Below are 17718 nucleotides of genomic sequence, written 5' to 3'. Positions count from 1 at the left end.
GTTTCCCGCAAGCTTTTGATTCGAGTTGAATGAAAGCCTCCGTTTTACAGGATGAATACGGACATTTTCTCCCTTTAACCACCGACAGGAAATTGAACAGGTAACTACGAAGAAACGGTCTTTCATGTTATTGTCAGCCCCGGGGGAATTAGCCGGTATGAGTTTTTGCAAGTTCACTTGTTCGGGCCGACCATCCATTTTAGCTAGAGAGGACCTGCTAGCTAGCAGGCTAGCTAACCGTGCTAACGTTAAATGTGCAGTTCAACTTGGCGTCAATGGTGCACTGGTTAGCAGGGGCTAGCACGGTTAGCTTTTTTGAAGCGAGCTGTCATGGCGCCTACAAATTGAGTATATTTGTGAAACAATAGCAAAACAATTTAAACAGCTGCCGCAATCGTTCAGTCGTGCACCCGTTTATTTATTCACGTATTTGCTTCAGTCGGGCAGGATAGCTAGTTAGTAAGTAAACTGCATTTAGTTTTTGGGTGGCGGCTTTGTCTATTTGCTGGGATGCGGTGTAATGGCTGACTGTAGCGCTGACAGAGATGCGGTTGTACACTATGGGAAAATGCTTGTCCGCTTGTCCATTGCTGGAATCCATGAGATTCCCACATCGTGGCTTCCGCTTCAGATTGTAGTCGGAGCCCGTTTTGTGCATGACATTATAGGGCAAACGTGGCTTAAGTGGGTAATATATGTTGGTCCTCTTAGTGCACTTTAATGTAGTAGTTAACTTTAAAACGACTGAGCGGTTGTTGCAAACGCTTGCATTAACGGCATAAGTTCAGCCGCCTTGTCGTTATGTTGCAACTAAGCCAACTAACCTAACACAAACCATAATTTAAACACGTTAGCTTTTATCTGAGACAGGATACATCTAATTCCAGCAATTATTCGCACTCCAGTAACATTACTCCGGCTTGTCAGCTGCTTCCATTTCCGCGGCTTTTCTCGCCGGTGATGCGGTGGTTACGCGGCACGGTTAGCCACCCACTCATTGGGCATTCGCTGCGTGCGGCGGAGCCTGGAGCCTTCCTTCTCCTCGCCGCTTTGCCACAGACTGCAGCTAGCAGCTAGCTAGTCCTTTTCCAGGAGAAAGCCAACTTGAAATTGTCGCGGTAAGAGGTCTTCCGCCCGCCCGGTGGTTTTAGTCCGTTTGCATGGATGTAATCGCGGATGGGTTTTACTTGACCTCATTCATATTAGTTGTGATCGGCGTATAGATCTGGATTTCATTGAGGCATTAGTATTCTTCCACAATACTGAGGTATTGTTGTTGCAGACTTGTGGACAATTGAGTCGCTCGTGTATCATGTAAAAACATCCAGAACTACGCGGCTAGAACATTCCGTGACAGGTGCAGTCCTCTCTGTCCTCCAATCTCTCTGTTCATGCTCCGCTGGAGCAAGTGAGTGCCATTTTGTAAAATGTGTAACGATATACTTACAGGATTCATATCCCAGAATGCCATTTTACAAATTGCCAGAAGAGAGAGCATCAAAAATTGACTGCATGATATTGTTAGACATTTCTGACTGAACCTGTGGAATGAGAAGTTTCTGTGTGTCCTTGTTTTGTAGCTCAGTGAGCCTGGAGGGGGCTAGATGGGATGGACACTAAAGGTAGCTCTCTGCCTTCAATGCCCGAACCAGCCAACCCAATCAGCATGAAGCAGCCCCCAGAGTCCCTCAGTGTACGGAAGGGTCGGGGGGACTTGAGCAGTGACCCTGCTCTGCTAATGGACGAAGCTGCTGCCCAGCTGGCCGCCACACTACAAGACGGCGTCCTTCATAAGATGGCTGGCCACAGTCACAACAACCACAGCCACGAGAGGCTCAAAGACCTCACCTCCCGTGTGCTGAATGGGGACCAAGACACGCTGCCCAAGCTTTGTGCTCCAGAGCCACCTATGCTTAAGGGTGCTGAAGCCCCTGCTACGAATGGCACCCATCAGCACAATTGCACTCCTCATACGGAACCTGAATTGAAGGTGACAATACCCCAGGTGGTCAAGCAACCGCTGTTTGAACCATGCTGTGCCAATGGGACCAGTTTGGCCACGGCCACTGAAGGTACTATATCTGGACCCGGGAAGAGGCAGGACGTGAAGAAAAGGAGGGGGCGACCTAACAAACCAAAACCTCAACCAAACCTCAGTTCCTCTGTCATCCCTGTGGAGCAACTTGACCACGCAAATGCTGCTGATGGAACTGAAGCAGCTGATGAGGTTTTGCTTTTATTCCTGCTTTTACTTTTTTTTTTAAGCCAAAACGTCTGTTTGCTTATGGCAGTACACTGTAATGCAATACTCAGGTAGCATTAAAAGAAAAGGAACACACTGATCTATTGACATAAAAATGTTTGTGCACTTACTTTGGGGAAATTAAACATAAAGTAAAAATGGGATGCACATAGACAAATGTTGAAAAACTGATAACATTTGCAAATCTTTAAACCCAGATGGAGAGTTCCATGTATTGGATGTTTTTAGTTGTTTGCCACTATGTGTCTGAAATAGTCTGTGGGAAAAGTAATTGATTTTAGGGCAAAGGTGTCAGAACCTCGATTAGTTTCTATTTTTATCTATTGATTAACTGATTATTCTTTCTCCTCTCCAGCCTGATTTCATCCCCGAGCTGAAGGAGGAGGCTGCAGAAGAGTCTCCTTTGCTGATCCGTTTCTCTGTTGGTGATCTGGTTTGGACAAAGGTGTCTGGATACCCCTGGTGGCCTTGCATGGTGACCACAGACCCGGAATTCAGCAATCACTTCAAACAGAAACAGAAAGGTGAGATTCACTCACAACCACCTGCGTCATTCTAACTGGGCTGTAAGTGATATGTTGTAAAGGTAAAGGTTGAAGAATCATTGTTTAGTACTTACATGATAATGTGTTATATCTCTGCCAGTATATGGGACAGATTTTCTGTTTTAAAAGTCTAATTTCTATGTCATTATTAATTTCTTTTCATTTTTTTGTGGTTTGTCTTGTTTTCTGTTTTTTTGTTTTGTTTTGTTTTTGTTTTTTTGTTTTTTTTGGAGCAGCCAATAGCAGGTCAGGCCTCCTTTACCACGTGCAGTATTTTGGAGACGCCCCAGAAAGAGGCTACATCTTCGAGAAGAACATGGTGTCCTTCACTGGGGAGGATCAATACCAGGATCTTAGCCAGGGCAACAAACAGGCAGCCTCCCGCATCGTTCACAAAAAGGTAAATCTGCTTCTTTTCTTTTGCGAGACCCATGCATATTGGCCGTGTAGGGGATGTGGTGCGCACTTGTTTAAAATTAGAATAGTTCAAAATGACTTGGCTCAGAAACCTTGCAACATTAAAAGAGTGCACTTCCTTAAAAATGTTTTACACAAGGTTTGCTCTCATCATTACATTTCTAGAGAGTTGAAGAAGAGCAAAGTTAACCTAACCCTTAACCTCAGGCTCATTGAGCCTGATATGTGCAGCCTTCTTCTTCTTCTTTTTTCATACTGTTTACTGTTTATAGTATTTATTATTATTGTGTATTATTGCGTAAATCCTGAGTGTCTTCTCTGCTGCTGTAACAGTGCAATTTCCCCATTGTGGGACTATTGAAGGTTTATCTTATCTTATCTTATCTTATTGTAGGCACAGACAGTCCAATCAGTTTTAGCTTATTTTCACCAACACCAACAAACAAAAAGAATAATTTTTACAACATAGACATTTGTGCAGGTAATTCTTGACGTGTTTCTTGGAAAGTCTTCTACACAACTGCCACATGTATTTTTATATATTGTCCACAGTGTAAAAACAAGCATCTGTTTATTAATGGAATCTTCTTTATGGCACGGTTCTTTGGTACAACACGCTGATAATCATCACTTCTGTATTGCCTTTTTGTTAACTTGTCATATAACCTTGCCGTTTTTTCCCTGTCATGCAGACTTCTCCCTCTGTACCCCGTAAACTCCACGCACAGTGGAACATGGGCGTCATTCAGGCCAAGGAAGCGCTCAGCATGTCGCTGGATGAGCGCATGCTGAACTTTGCATTTCTGTATGATGATGATGGGCCCCATCTGAACCCCCACATCCTTGAGAAGTTGAAGCCAAAACAAAGCGACGAGATGAACCAGGAAATGGAGTCACGGCTCAGTCCAGAGCTCCCCTCCCTGCTGGTAGGTCTCCCAGTCCCAAGACAGCACTACAACAGGGAAAAACAAACAAGCACCCAGAACAAAACTCAAAACGGGAGAATGGCAGAACACAGTTTCTTCCAAAAAAAAAAAAAGCTACACCATTATTTTCAGTCCTCTTCTTGCAGGCTCTAACAGTTATTTTCCTTATCAGATCCTCTGATGATTACTTAAATTTCAGAAAACATTAAAATCTCCTTCAGTTTCCAAGAGCTCAGGGTGACATCTTGTTTTGTCCAACCACCAGACCAAAGCCCAGAGATATTTAGTTTATAGTCATGTAAAACCCTCACACTGGAGAAAATGACACCTGAGAGTGATTGGATAATTCTGCTTAACAATGACCGTTATCAAAGTGTTATTTTTCTGATGAGCAATCAGTCAATTAGTTTTCCTAGTTCCTGCAAGTTTCAAAAGAACGAAAATGTATGAATGATAAATGTAATAAGTCTTGAAAAGTTCTAAAATTAGATAAAGCAAGAATGATTGCAGAACATTGTAACTGGCTTTACACCCAGATATGCCCCTTATACAGTTGAATAGTTAGGTCACCTAGTGTGAAGAATTATCTTCAAGTTCTGAGACGTTTAGCAGAGCAGAGATAATATGACATAATTAATATGACATTAACCCACAACAAAGTCCATATTTTAACTTACTTGTTTGGTTTTCTCGTCAGGATTCCACAGTTTCCGAACAAGATACACAAGCCGACTCAGTCGTACCGCAGAAGAAGAAGAGAAGACCCAAACAGGCGCAGTCTCCCACCAAGACAGTGTGGAGAAGGAAAAAATCTGCAACGGACAACACCTCTGACCCCGTGAAGAAAAGGAAATCAAAGCTGGTTTCTTCGACAGATGATGTTTCGGAACCAGTCGCACTTCCAGTTTCAGTTCCAGGTAGGTTGAAAGTTGAAACCCAGGCAGCAGATCAGTCCATGGTTGGTTAAATCTGGCCGTGGCTGGTATGTGTTTACCAGAGCTGTGGAATCACCCGCTTTAAATTGCCATATGTGGCTAGTAAAAAAGTGAAGTGGGTGGATTATTGTGAAATTTATCACTTACTGTGGCCTGTGCATTTAAGAATTTCCATTCTTGACTGTAGAGGGAGGAAATTTTGTGTTTTGTAACTTCTAAATCCAAGTAAACTGTTCAGCCTTAATAGTGTTGAAGCTTAGAAATGCACACTTTATCCAAAATGCTGTTCAGTGGTTGTGTAGTTTTGTTGTTGTTGTCATAAATCATTTACACAGATAATATGCAGAAAACCTAATTCTAGTTGCCACTAGGTTCTTATTTCTTTGCTATTTAGAAAGCATAGCAAATATTTAAAATAAGAGCTGATAAAAATACATGGATCAGTATATTTCAACAAGTAACGTTTATAATTTGATCCTCATCAGTAATTCATTTGTAGATTTGTTAAATTAATTTAATTTGAAAAGAGCCTTTTGTTGTCGTAGTTGATAAAGTGAAGAAAAGGCGAAAGAAAAAGACTCTTGAAGAGCAGAGGACTGATTCCTCAGGTGAGTCAGTTGTCTTGATTTTTATGTAGTTTTATGTAGTATTACTAAAACAGAAAGGTAGAGTTTATCTCATCAAAGGGAACTAAAGTTCAGGAGAACGAGCCCTTTCTTTCTGTAGCTGAGGTTGACAAGGGTCAATCTTTGGCCAACATGTTTGGAACATGGTGGGAACGAGTTTTCAAATCAACCCTTGAGCTGCTCTAAAAGCCGCTTGAAAATATTGTCAGAATTTCCTGTTCTAACCAAATAACTTCAGATAAAATTGTCTAATTCTAAACCGTTCTTAATTCTAAATGAAGACAGTTAACCGTTTTAAAATTTTTTGTCTTCAGTCAAAAAGGAGCGAAAAAAGACTTCTAAAAGGCAGATAACAGATGCTGCAGCAGAGAAGGATCAGCAGCCTAAAAAGAGACGCAAAATCAGCAAAGATGCTGAGAAACAGGTGAGTGATGTCATGTCAGACGCAAAACTGCACCTGAGCTTGAATCATAATAGTTGGCGCTGAAGAAAACTTCACTGTGGAGATTTTAAATTATTCATTTTTAAAGTAAATCATCTGACAAAATTGAAGTTTGGTGCAAAAGAATCATTTTAAATTAGGGAATGGACATTAATAAGAAGAACAGAATATGATCTTGATTTTTTTGTTCACCACGTCTACATACTGAGCGAGATTTTACCTTCCCAGGACTCGACTTCAGAGGGAACGGTCAAAAAGTGGAGAAGAGGGAAGAAAACTGACAAAGACGTGAAAGAAACCAAGAGACGGCAGAAAAAGTCTGAAGATCCTCTTACTGGTAAACAACCACACTACTCCGTGTTGGGCAAGCTCCATTGATGGGCTTCTCTTTTAAATTCACACCCCTGTGATTTGTTCTGTGCCCTCACTTTCCACTTAGCTGCTTTGTTGTGGCGCTGCAGTACGTGGTAATTACAGCTCGAATGTTTTGACTGTGCACAGATGACCAAGATGCAGAGAAACCAAAGCGTAGGAGGAAAAGGAAAGAGGACGGTGAGAACCAGGCCACTCCTGCTAAGGCAAAGAAGAGGAGGTCCTCTCCATGTCCTGACCCTGAGGTGAGAGGGAATAACCTCAGGTGGTATTAACTGAAATTACACGAGCTGATTATCAATGGTGTAAATCCTCGAGCATACTCAGGTGTGAAGGTAATAAATAGGCTTCTGTTGATTGTGCATCATTTAAGATTTAAATGTATGGCTGTAGACATGTTATTGATTGCCACTGTCTCATTCAAAGTTCATCACACGTTGTTGCTGCAGGGCTCTGGGAGTGAGGGACGTCCTGATTCTCCGAGTGACAGCTTAGACGGGACAAAGAAGGGCGAACGGAAGAAAGAGTTTGTCTGCCAGGTAGGCCTGCCTTTTCACTCTCTGACTGTCCTTTATTTGAATTGAAACAACAAACTCTTGCTTCTAAATACAAATATATCAGAGTCTCCATCTTTTTATAATCATTGTGGAATTGAGAGGTCTTTTTTTTTTTTGGGCTTTAAATGTGGTTCTTCACATTTTTCTTCACATTTCTTCACATTCCACGACATTCTCTGATCTTTAACTGATAACGTGCACAGAAATGTCTCAGTCTTTGATCTGTGTGTGTCCCTGCAGATGTGTGAGCAGGCTGGTGAGGACTTGGTGCCCTGTGAAGGCCAGTGTTGTGGGATGTTTCACCTCCACTGTCTGGGTCTGTCCTTGAAACCTGACGACAAGCTGCTGTGTCAGGAGTGCAACACAGGTGAGAGGTTCACATTTTGTCCAAGAAACAGCCAGTGGGCAGTTGTTTTACGTTATGAGCAGCCTCTTGTTCCACTTAATTCAGTTCCTCACTATAACATAGCATAACCCACTTAGTGGACATTTTTATCTCAACCTCCATTTAAGTAGACCCTGTTATTCACAGCTTGTAATTACTTTTGTTATGAATTAATCTAGTTTCTTTTCTGACTAATCTATGAATAATTAAGTTAATGAAACTGTCTCAAAATCAATCAATCAATTTTTTTTATTATCGGAAAGGTAACATGACAGCATTGTATTATGAGTTAAGCTCTGATGCACACAGCACCACATATTTCTCTGAACACACAGAGTGGTGGTAGTAGTGGAGGAGTTGCAGCTGTGATAAGATTCATAGTGTTGGTAGAATGTTTGTAATCCCCCTTTTCTCTTTTGCTTTTTCTCTTCTCAGGAATTCACTCGTGTTTCACCTGTAAGCTGTCGGAGGGCGAGGTGCGTCGCTGCCACGTCCCACACTGCGGCAAGTTCTACCATGAGGCCTGTGCCCGCCTCAATCCCCTCACCTTGTTCGACAACAAGGGCTTCCGCTGCCCGCTCCACACCTGCCTGAGCTGCCACTATGGCTGCCGCACCAAGCACAAGTCCAACAAGGGTGAGGAACTGCAACGCTACTCTGCTTTTTACTGTTTGCATTCCTTTGTGTTTGTGTCTTTTACATTTAATCCTGAGACACGCGTTCAGTCCTGGGCTCAGTCAACGATCAGATTCATTTATTAGTGTCGTTTGAGATGTACAGATCTTCACACTGATATCAGGGTGTTCTACATAAATTGTTCCTGTCTGGCTGACTAAACGTTAGATCGAAGGATGGAATATTATTGAGGTTTCTTTAAAGCTGTGTGGGAAGGAACATTTTGAGTCAGCTGTCCATCATAACTGTAAAGGAAAGACATCATTATTATCAATATGAGTTATGAGATTTGTGACATTTGAAGAGTTTCAGAACAGACGCATTTAGCATTTAAAATAAATAAATAAAACACTGTTTACTGAAGTAATGGAATAGAAATAGAATAGAATAGAAATAGAAAGTGATCTTCTGTGCTTTCCAGACTGCAGTGTAAAAACATTTCAGACCCTTTTGTGGAGCCTTGAACTCAATAAGCACAGTCTGTGTTTATCTGCAGAGGATGCTCATGGCTTGGTCAGATTACAAGATTTGATGTAGTGACAATGAAAACAAGGTTCTAATGAAACATAATGCAGACATCCTTTGTTGCCAGTTTGTGACTAACATGGGTAATCCCCAACTGGGAATATACCTAGTTCTAGAGTGAAGACAAAAGTTAATGGCAGTATAATGGAAAAGTATTCAAAGCCCACAGCTAGACTTTCAAATGAGCCGATCACTAGCAGATATTAACTACCACCATCTTTACAAAAGGATCCGATCGGTTTCAGTTGTGCTCAAGAGGTTTTGAGTCACTAAGTTTCTTGGTGATACACCCGTTCATCTGGCGTTTGTCTCTCTCCACGTTGCAGGTAGGTTAATGCGTTGCCTGCGCTGCCCGGTGGCGTACCACGTCGGTGACCTGTGTGTGGCCGCAGGCAGTGAGATGATCACCAACACCGCCATTATCTGCACCAACCACTTCAGCGCCAAGAAGGGCTACAGCCACCACAGTCACGTCAACGTCAGCTGGTGTTTCGTCTGCTCCAAAGGTTTGCTGCTTTTCACTGCATTGTTGCTGTGTTTGTGTTGTTAGCTTTTGTTGTTAGCAGAGGTGGTCTGCTTCAGGCAACGTGACCTAATTCTCCTGTCACACTGCAGCAGTCCCTGCTCTAATATGATGTAATAACTTTACAGAAAGTGCTATGTGAAGTTAAAAGGTTGTAGATTCCCCAAATGTTCTTCTGGAGCAGCAAAGTGTGGTTGAAACATGAGCAATAGCTCCTTAATCTCTGTAAAGTGTAATAGGGAAATCATGTTGGCACAGACAACTGCACTGAAGCTGGAGTAGGTGTGGAGCTGTTAATCACATTTACTGCTGCTGCTGCTGAAAATCACAGAGGAAACGCTGAACTGCAGCAGTTCCTGAGAATAAATTTACTGTGGAAATTGCAGCCTGTTTTGTGGAGACGGCTGTAATGTAAGGAGACGCGCCCCCCTCCGCCTCTGCAACCACAGCCGTGGCGCCCCTGAGCAAGGCACCAAGGCAAGATCTATCCCTGGGCTCCTCCTAGGGAAGCCCCCTGCCACAGCGTCTCTAGTCCATGTGCATGCTCGTGTGTGTAATTTCCCCAGCTTGAGGGATTAATAAAGTATAAACTTAATGTCACATGGGTGTTAATTTTTCAGAGTGTGAGAGATGATACTGAACCACAGAAAGAAAGCTAGAGTTGCTGTTTGCTTACTTAAATGTTTATCTGCCTCCGAGCCTCTGCATCAGTTCTCCCTATGTATACAATCAGCTTCACAACCAAAACAACATGTGGGTCGATTAATGAGTTGGGTACCTGGCAGCTCTGTGTTTTTTGTTTTTTTTTGGCTGCTAGTCAGACTAAACATTTGCTCTTTATTGTGCTTGTTTTTATCACCCTTGCACAGATGACTCATCGGTAAATTAGAGCTCACTTGCCAGCTTTACTGCTGCTGACTCATAACTAAACGTTTAAAATATTCCACACCCATCTATAATGTCTTCCAGGTTTAATTGGATTTCACTTTGTGTTGCAGGAGGCCAGCTGCTGTGCTGTGAGTCCTGTCCAGCAGCTTTTCACCCCGACTGCCTGAACATCGCTATGCCTGATGGGAGCTGGTTCTGCAATGACTGCAGAGCCGGAAAGAAACCCAGATACAGAGACATCATCTGGGTCAAGCTAGGAACATACAGGTGAGAGAAGCTGTGACGTTTTTGAGCCTGTTCATTTCCCTTCATGTTCTGTATGGCCCTGAATACATTCTCTAAATCTCCTCAGATGGTGGCCTGCAGAGATCCACCACCCGCGAAACATACCCACCAACATCCAGCACCTTCGCCACGAGATCGGAGAGTTTCCCGTGTTCTTCTTCGGCTCCAAGGATTACTTCTGGACCCACCAGGGTCGCGTATTTCCCTACATGGAGGGAGACAGAGGCAGCAAACACCAGAGGACTGGCATCGGCAAAGTTTTTAAGAACGGTAACGCTCTAGGCTTCCTACACATTTGTTGAATTATAAACCTGCTTGTTATGTAACATGAACCGTTGAAGCATCTTAATCTAAACGTTCAGATGAATGTTTACACCGTTGAGATCAAATGTAATGAGCCTTTACACTGTTTTGTTTCTTCAGCTCTGTTGGAGGCCGAGGCTCGATTCAAGGAGATAAAAATGAAGCGAGAGGCCAAGGAAGCACAAGAGAACAGCCGAAAACCACCCCCCTACAAATTTATCAAGGTGTGAATCTTTGCATTTAACTCCGTTGAAATGAGCACGTGAAGAGTTAACTGCTAATTTTAAAGTTTGATGTTTCATTATGCTGGTGATTACTCTTCTTATAATTCTGACTTTTTCCTCCTTTTCAGGTCAACAAACCCTTCGGCAAAGTTCAGGTCTACACCGCAGACATTTCTGAGATTCCCAAGTGTAACTGCAAGCCGACAGACGAGAGGCCGTGTGGGTTTGAGTCCGAGTGTCTGAACCGTATGCTGCAGTACGAGTGCCACCCTCAGGTGTGTCCCAGCGGGGAGCGCTGCTGTAACCAGGACTTTACCAAACGCCTTTACCCAGAGACTAAGATCATCAAGACGCCCGGCAAAGGCTGGGGCCTGGTCTCCCTGCGGGACATCAAGAAGGTGAGGGGAGAGGCTTTCTGACCATAAGACAGTCTTTTAGTGAGTCCAGATGAGGTCTCATGTTAATGTGTTAAACAAAATGCAAGATTCATCTTTATTAAAGGTCAATATGTCTTTTAGGTTTTTTTTAAGTCATGTATTTGAAGCACAGAAATGCCAGTATATATGAAATCAGTGTGTTTTGAAACTGTCATTATTTCTCCACCAGAGAATAGTGAATAAGTTTATTTTCCAATTGTAAAATGTCCTGCCTGGTACTTTTTTTCCCCCCAGCTGCTTAAGAGAACGTTATCGAAATTGTTCTTTTATCATATAGGTCATGCAAAGAAAATTAATATACATCTTTATCATATTAAAACTTTTCTGGTGTATATAAAACTGCCATTTTGGCAGCTCATTTACCCAGAGTGTGATGTATTACAGCAAAGACTGAGTCAAGCTTAAATACGATGCCTATGAAAGTGTGGTCACTGTTTTTATTTTGACATGAAAGGGTCTGATGAAAAAAGCCCCTTTAGATCCCGTTTGATTTAGTGTCATAAAACCTCCAGGGGGTAAGAATACTTCTTTAAAGGCATTGTAGTATCTTGCATTTTTTAAAAAATACCTGGAGCGTTGGCAGTCCTGTGGATCGTCTCGGGGACACTCCCAGTATCAAGACGTCGCTGATCTCTGATCTGATGATGGCGTTTCTCAAACAGGGTGAATTTGTGAACGAATATATCGGAGAGCTCATCGACGAAGAGGAATGCAGGGCGAGGATCAAGTACGCCCAAGAAAACAACATCACCGACTTCTACATGCTCACCATTGACAAGGTTAGTGCCAGCCACATCTGGATTGTGTGTGTGTGTTTGTGTGTCTGCTGTTTTAGCGAAACCCTGAATCCCAGCATAGCTCCACAGTGTATCAGGGTGCTGTTTTCTCAGCAGCAGTGCCACCTCCACTGGGAGCTAGAGAAACACAGTGGTATTGCATTGGGAATGTTGCATGACAGACAGCTGTAACATTACAGTAGTCAGTACTACAAATACCAGAGGCCTGTGGAACCTTCACAATGGATCGTCTCTTAATGCTGACGATGTAATTACTGTAAATTAATCATTCACATTTCAACAGTTAAATAATGGTTAAGTAAACTGCCTGAAATGACGGACTCAGAATCACTTGAATGTTTTTTCAAGGACCGGATCATTGATGCTGGTCCAAAGGGAAACTACTCTCGCTTCATGAACCACAGCTGTCAGCCCAACTGTGAGACGCAGAAGTGGACGGTGAACGGCGACACGCGGGTCGGCCTGTTCGCCGTCTGTGACATCCCAGCAGGTGAGACGAGTCACAAACGGCTGAAAAGAAGTTGGATCATTGCAGCTTTGTCGACAGATTTTCTTTTTACAAGTCTGAAGAATATACAGCAGAATCCCAGATGTTCATTTATTTTTATTTACTATTTTTTGCTTGGATCATAGGAACTGAGTTAACCTTTAACTACAACCTGGACTGCCTCGGCAATGAGAAGACCGTCTGTCGCTGCGGCGCCCCAAACTGCAGCGGTTTCCTTGGTGATCGTCCTAAGGTGAGCTTTATAATCAGAGCTGCAGGGCCTGGTTCAGTTAAGCTGAAAATACAATTTACAAATTACCCCGAGTCACAGTTAGATTTAGAATCACAGAATAACTTGGTATGTATTTTCATACAGATACAGTGTAAATGTAAGGAGTGTTTGGACCTCGTTTTTAAATTTCAATTCAAATATGTGAAAATACCTACTCAGTTCAATGTATATCTAACACGTGAAACTTGGTGTCTCGTCTGCAGAACTCAAATGGCCAAACAGCCGAGCCAAAAGGGAAGAGGCTGAAGAGAAAGTATAAAAAGAGGAAAAGTGAGGGAAAGAAGAAGTCTGAGGACGAGTGTTTCCGCTGTGGAGACGGAGGGCAGCTGGTGCTCTGCGACAAGAAGACCTGCACCAAAGCTTATCACCTGTCCTGCCTGAACCTCACCAAGAGACCCTTTGGTAAGAGACACCCAGCACCCAACACACAGCAAATTCAATAATTCATGTAGAAAATTAACTAAATCATTTTTTTTTAACTTCTGGCTTCCAGCTGCTTTCACTGTTGGTATTTTTGTCTCCACTTGATATGAGTTGATTCATTTGTTTGATCAAAATCTAATTGCAGCTTCTCAGATGTGAAGATTTGCTGCTTTTCTTTGTGAAATGTGACAGTAAATTTAAATCTCTTGGTTCTTGACTGTTGGTCGGACGAAAAACTGCATTTGAAGACAAGTTGCACTATGAGGAGCTGAGTTGAAGCCTTATATGCTAAACGTATTGTCTGTATCATTTATCGCCCCGCCCCCAGGCCGCTGGGACTGCCCTTGGCACCACTGTGACGTCTGCGGGAAAAACTCGGAGGCTTTTTGCCAGCTCTGCCCCAACTCCTTCTGCAAGGCTCACCAGGAGGGGGCGCTACGCCCCTGGCCTCCCACAGGACAGGTGTGCTGTCTGGAGCACGACGAGCTGGAGGGAACAGACAACCAGGATCAGGACATCAAAATGGAGACAACTGTATCGACCGCCACTACTGCCACCATCGGCGGCCGTCCTCCTAAAGGCTCCAGGAAGGCAGAAGGAGCCGAGGCCAAAACAAAGGGCTCTAAGAGGAAAGCAGCAGAGGCCTGAAGTGACCTTTGACCCCCCCTCAAAGAGCCAAAAGACCAAACCAGACTCTGACACCTGCTTCCCCGTTCACGAACAACTATAAACCCCACGTCACCCCACAAAGTCTTCAAGATCACAGAAACCAAGGCACTGTACATCTTCGTCATCAGGGAAAGCCGCTGATCTCTCACATGCTCTGCAACGACCTCTAGCTCGCCGCTCAAACTTTTCTTGTTTTTATTTTTTTTATTTTATTTTTTTTACATTTTCAGGTTTATTTTTTTAACTTGTCTGCACTGAGGCGAACCATCTGTGGTAAAGCACAAAGCAGCAGAGCGAGTGCTGGTCAGGAAACTTCGGCTAATGGATTCTAACTCTCATTCTTCCACCAACCAGACTGCCTTTTTTATTTTTGTTTTATCGTTGTCTTTGTTTTCAATATTTGATTTTTTTTTTATATATATATATATAACAAAAGAAACCAGTTGGTTTCTGCAGAAAAGACACTGAACCAGCCGGAAGTAATGCTGAGCAGCAGCGCCACTGTCTGCTAACTTGAATTTCAGTCACACCCCCTCACTCAACACGGATGATCTTGAACAGCAGAGTTTTATAGCTATATCTATATATGTGTATATCAAAGACCAAAACTATAATTACTGGAATAGTGTAAGACATCAAACAGGTTGCCAAATTGATTGTTTTTATTTTTATATATAGTATATATATGCCAGATGTAATATCAAACACCAAGACACTATGGATCGGCCTCAGATGGCCTCTTTACTTTGATTTCGTAGCCATAGGTTACATTTAACTGTAGACGTGTTTGCTATTTTACAACCTGTTATTTTCTTTTAGCTCAGTTTTACTTTTTAGGTTTGTTTTTTGTTTTTTTTTCTTTTTTTTTGTATCAGGATGTTGAACGATAGCGCTACAAACCGTTTATCTACCTGCCTGTCCAGAGAACGAGGGATTACAGAAAGTATTAAACCGAGAACGCTCTTAAACTGCCGTCTGACATGAAAACACTACTCTGAGGTTTAAAGGTCTTTGACTCTCTCTGCTCAACGAGTAAACCAGCTAAATGAAGGAATGACAGCGATGCTCTTGAACTTTTTTTCCTATCTGAGTGTTGAGTCCTAACTTTAAGGTGCTGTTTGTTTTTCCCACTGATGTATCTGAAATCTGAGGTACACAGGTTTTTATGCATAAACACACACACACACATCATGCTGTTTGGAGTCAGAAGGCCTTCGGGTGTCACTGGCCGGATCTTTTAATCTGTGATAGAGTCACTGAGTTGTTCATCTGTAGCTGAGGTTTTGTAAAGTAAGACCTCAACTTTTCTTTTTAATCCTCAGGAGGTTTTTAGTCTCAAACTGCATCCTGCTTGCTGTGTCATAGTTAGCACCTTGGCTAACACCCTGGTTCTCAGTTTTTGCTTCACTTTTCACGTTTTCACTTGACAAAACATAACTGGGAGGAAGAAAACAGTCGAGCACTGTGGCCAGTTCAGACATTAGGCTCAGCTCTGCGCTGTCAGACTCAGTTTTCCGACGGCTCCAGCTGCACTTGATCCTCAGCTGCAAATTTAGCGTAAAGGCCCGTTTACGATCTACGCATCTGTGTGGCCCGAGATCAGCGTCACGTGAAAGTCAACATCTGGCCACGTCCCAGAGAACTGACACGGAATGTCCTCAGGCAGGCCCGGAACTTAGGACTCCGCAGAGACAAAATTGTTTTAGTGATTTTTCCACAAAAAAAAAAAAAAAAAAAAAGCTGGAACTTAAGAGGATTTAGAAACCAGTCAGTGAATTTAGAAAGTAATCGTTAGTAACTGCACTAATGGACATAGTGCTGTATTTTAATCTTCACTGAATCAACTCAGCTGACGTACAAACCATCCTGAGGTTTACGGTGATTAACCAGATGTACCTGACGGTCCTGAAACATGCAGTCAGTGCGTATATCAGAAATATTAAGCCTGCTACACATGAAACAGGAGCCGTTACAGTAACACTAAGCTGAGCCTCGCGAGCTGAGTCTGAAATGTCCTCAAACGGCCACCGTACTCGGAGCTTTGGCACCATCTTAAATCCCAGCTGGCTCAGGTGAACTCAGTTAAACAGAAATAACACAAAAGCTGCTCGGCTTCGTCTGTAGGACAGGTTAATAATCTGGAGACACCAGGTTTTGCCTTAAGTTGTTACTCTAAGTTTCTCGAGTGTGGTTTTTGACTGAATCTGTTGTATTTAATTGTTTCCCGTGTCAAACGAACAACGTTATGTAGAGTTAGCATCACCAGTGTCTGTCTCTCTCTTCTGGGTCGGTTATGAGATTTTTTTTTATGGTAACACTGAGGCTTCAGATATTTTAATTTAACGTTTGACAAAAACAAAAAGAAACAGTTTGGCGTCATTTTTTTCTTTAAGCCACTGTCCGTGTTTTTTTTTTCTTTTTGTTGTTTTGTTGTTTTCTAAAACATCTCCAAAAGCCAGATTAGACTTGTACAGATGCAACAGGAGGCTGCACCTTTTTGTTTTTGTGTTTATTTTTATTTTTTTTATTGTTTTCTTTTTTCCCGGGGCATGTGAATGGGACATGTCCAGAGGTGCAGCAGGTAACGAGTAATTCCTCGACTTTCTACGTAACGATCTTCATCCTAACCTTGATTTGTGTTGAGTGAATGTAGTCCAGCCAGTTATTTTTGTAAGCACTGTATTTCCCTGTAGAGCTGAAGTGTAATGTGTGCGTAGGGGTTTCATTCTGTAACTACTGTCATAGTAAACCAGAGACTAATATGTACATAATGTATAAGTGGTAATAGTGATGCATCTATTGTAAATATACAGTTTCTCTGACATTGTATGTTTTTTTTTTTTTTTTTTTCTTGATGCAGTGCTGAAACACTTTTGTGCAGGATCTCACATCTGTTGAATCGTGTAATAAAAAGTGTTGGAACATGCATCCACTGCACGGCTGGACCTCTGTTACTCTTCAGCGCTGATCTTTATCTCGTGTTGCTTTAAATATTCTGCAGACTCCGCGTGTTGATTGGACAAAACAAGACATTTAACTTTGACCAGCTGTGATGGACATTTCTTTTACTAGTTTCTAAAATTTTTACGATAGTTTTGGTTCTGCGTGTTTCCCGGTTTTTCAGATATCATATCCGTCTCAGAGATTTGCCCCCCCTCCCTAATACAATGTAAGTGAACAGAATCTCATTTGTTTGTATTCGCAGTAATTCTCTGTCCAGTGCTTTGAGTGGCAGTTACAGATGTCTGTTTATATCTCCGTTGTATCAGGGTGGGGACACAAATCTCAGATACCGTCTCTGTCCCAAAACCTGAGCGATTGAAACCAAAACTGCGTGGTTTGACGCCCCTGGACCAGTAAGTGAGATTCATTTTGTAATTTTGTGTGAACTGGTCCTTTTAAAGATGTTTGAAAGTTTGTCTACTGTTGATTCAAAGTTTGAGGGTTTTTTTCCTCAATCAGCTGGATGTGGAGGATTAACTGATCCTTGAGCATCTCTCTGTGTATCGTGACAAAAAAATGCAGTCAGCGCGTTTGTTTTATTTTTAACATTTCTGCTAACGTTAAATTAACCAGAAAATGTCACAGTGACACTTTCACTTTGTGCTTGTTAAACATGTTTTTACCTTCAGCAAGTAGTAGGGGTGGTTAATCGATTACGATTATTGAGGTCTCGATGAGATTACCAATCGATTACTGAGTTTCCATCTGTAACCCAAAAT

The 17718-nt window shown here is 42.4% G+C and overlaps 1 protein-coding gene across 1 annotated transcript; it reads left to right on the top strand.

Moving 5' to 3' along the window:
- The first annotated feature begins 59 nt into the window (after window positions 1-59).
- nsd2 (nuclear receptor binding SET domain protein 2) lies at window positions 60-15607 on the top strand. The gene is made up of 23 exons (XM_041061425.1): window positions 60-100; window positions 1581-2227; window positions 2619-2787; window positions 3045-3208; window positions 3918-4151; window positions 4849-5068; window positions 5632-5694; window positions 6027-6136; window positions 6383-6491; window positions 6656-6771; window positions 6976-7065; window positions 7324-7450; window positions 7904-8104; window positions 8995-9174; window positions 10190-10346; window positions 10432-10634; window positions 10788-10891; window positions 11020-11289; window positions 11991-12107; window positions 12474-12615; window positions 12759-12865; window positions 13108-13306; window positions 13656-15607. The coding sequence occupies exons 2-23, from the start codon at window positions 1610-1612 to the stop codon at window positions 13973-13975; spliced, it is 4020 nt and encodes a 1339-aa protein (XP_040917359.1). The 5' UTR covers window positions 60-100; window positions 1581-1609; the 3' UTR covers window positions 13976-15607.
- Window positions 15608-17718: the final 2111 nt, after the last annotated feature.

Source organism: Toxotes jaculatrix, chromosome 17, assembly GCF_017976425.1.
Source record: "Toxotes jaculatrix isolate fToxJac2 chromosome 17, fToxJac2.pri, whole genome shotgun sequence".
Lineage (NCBI taxonomy): Eukaryota > Metazoa > Chordata > Actinopteri > Toxotidae > Toxotes > Toxotes jaculatrix.
This window is presented reverse-complemented; position numbering and strand designations above follow the sequence as displayed.

Coding starts and splice junctions, on each gene's coding strand:
- nsd2 (XM_041061425.1), top strand. CDS start 1,610: ATGGACACTAAAGGTAGCTCTCTGCCTTCAATGCCCGAACCAGCCAAC. Junction 6,137..6,382: donor GCAAAGATGCTGAGAAACAG/GTGAGTGATGTC, acceptor TTACCTTCCCAG/GACTCGACTTCAGAGGGAAC. Junction 9,175..10,189: donor GTGTTTCGTCTGCTCCAAAG/GTTTGCTGCTTT, acceptor TTTGTGTTGCAG/GAGGCCAGCTGCTGTGCTGT.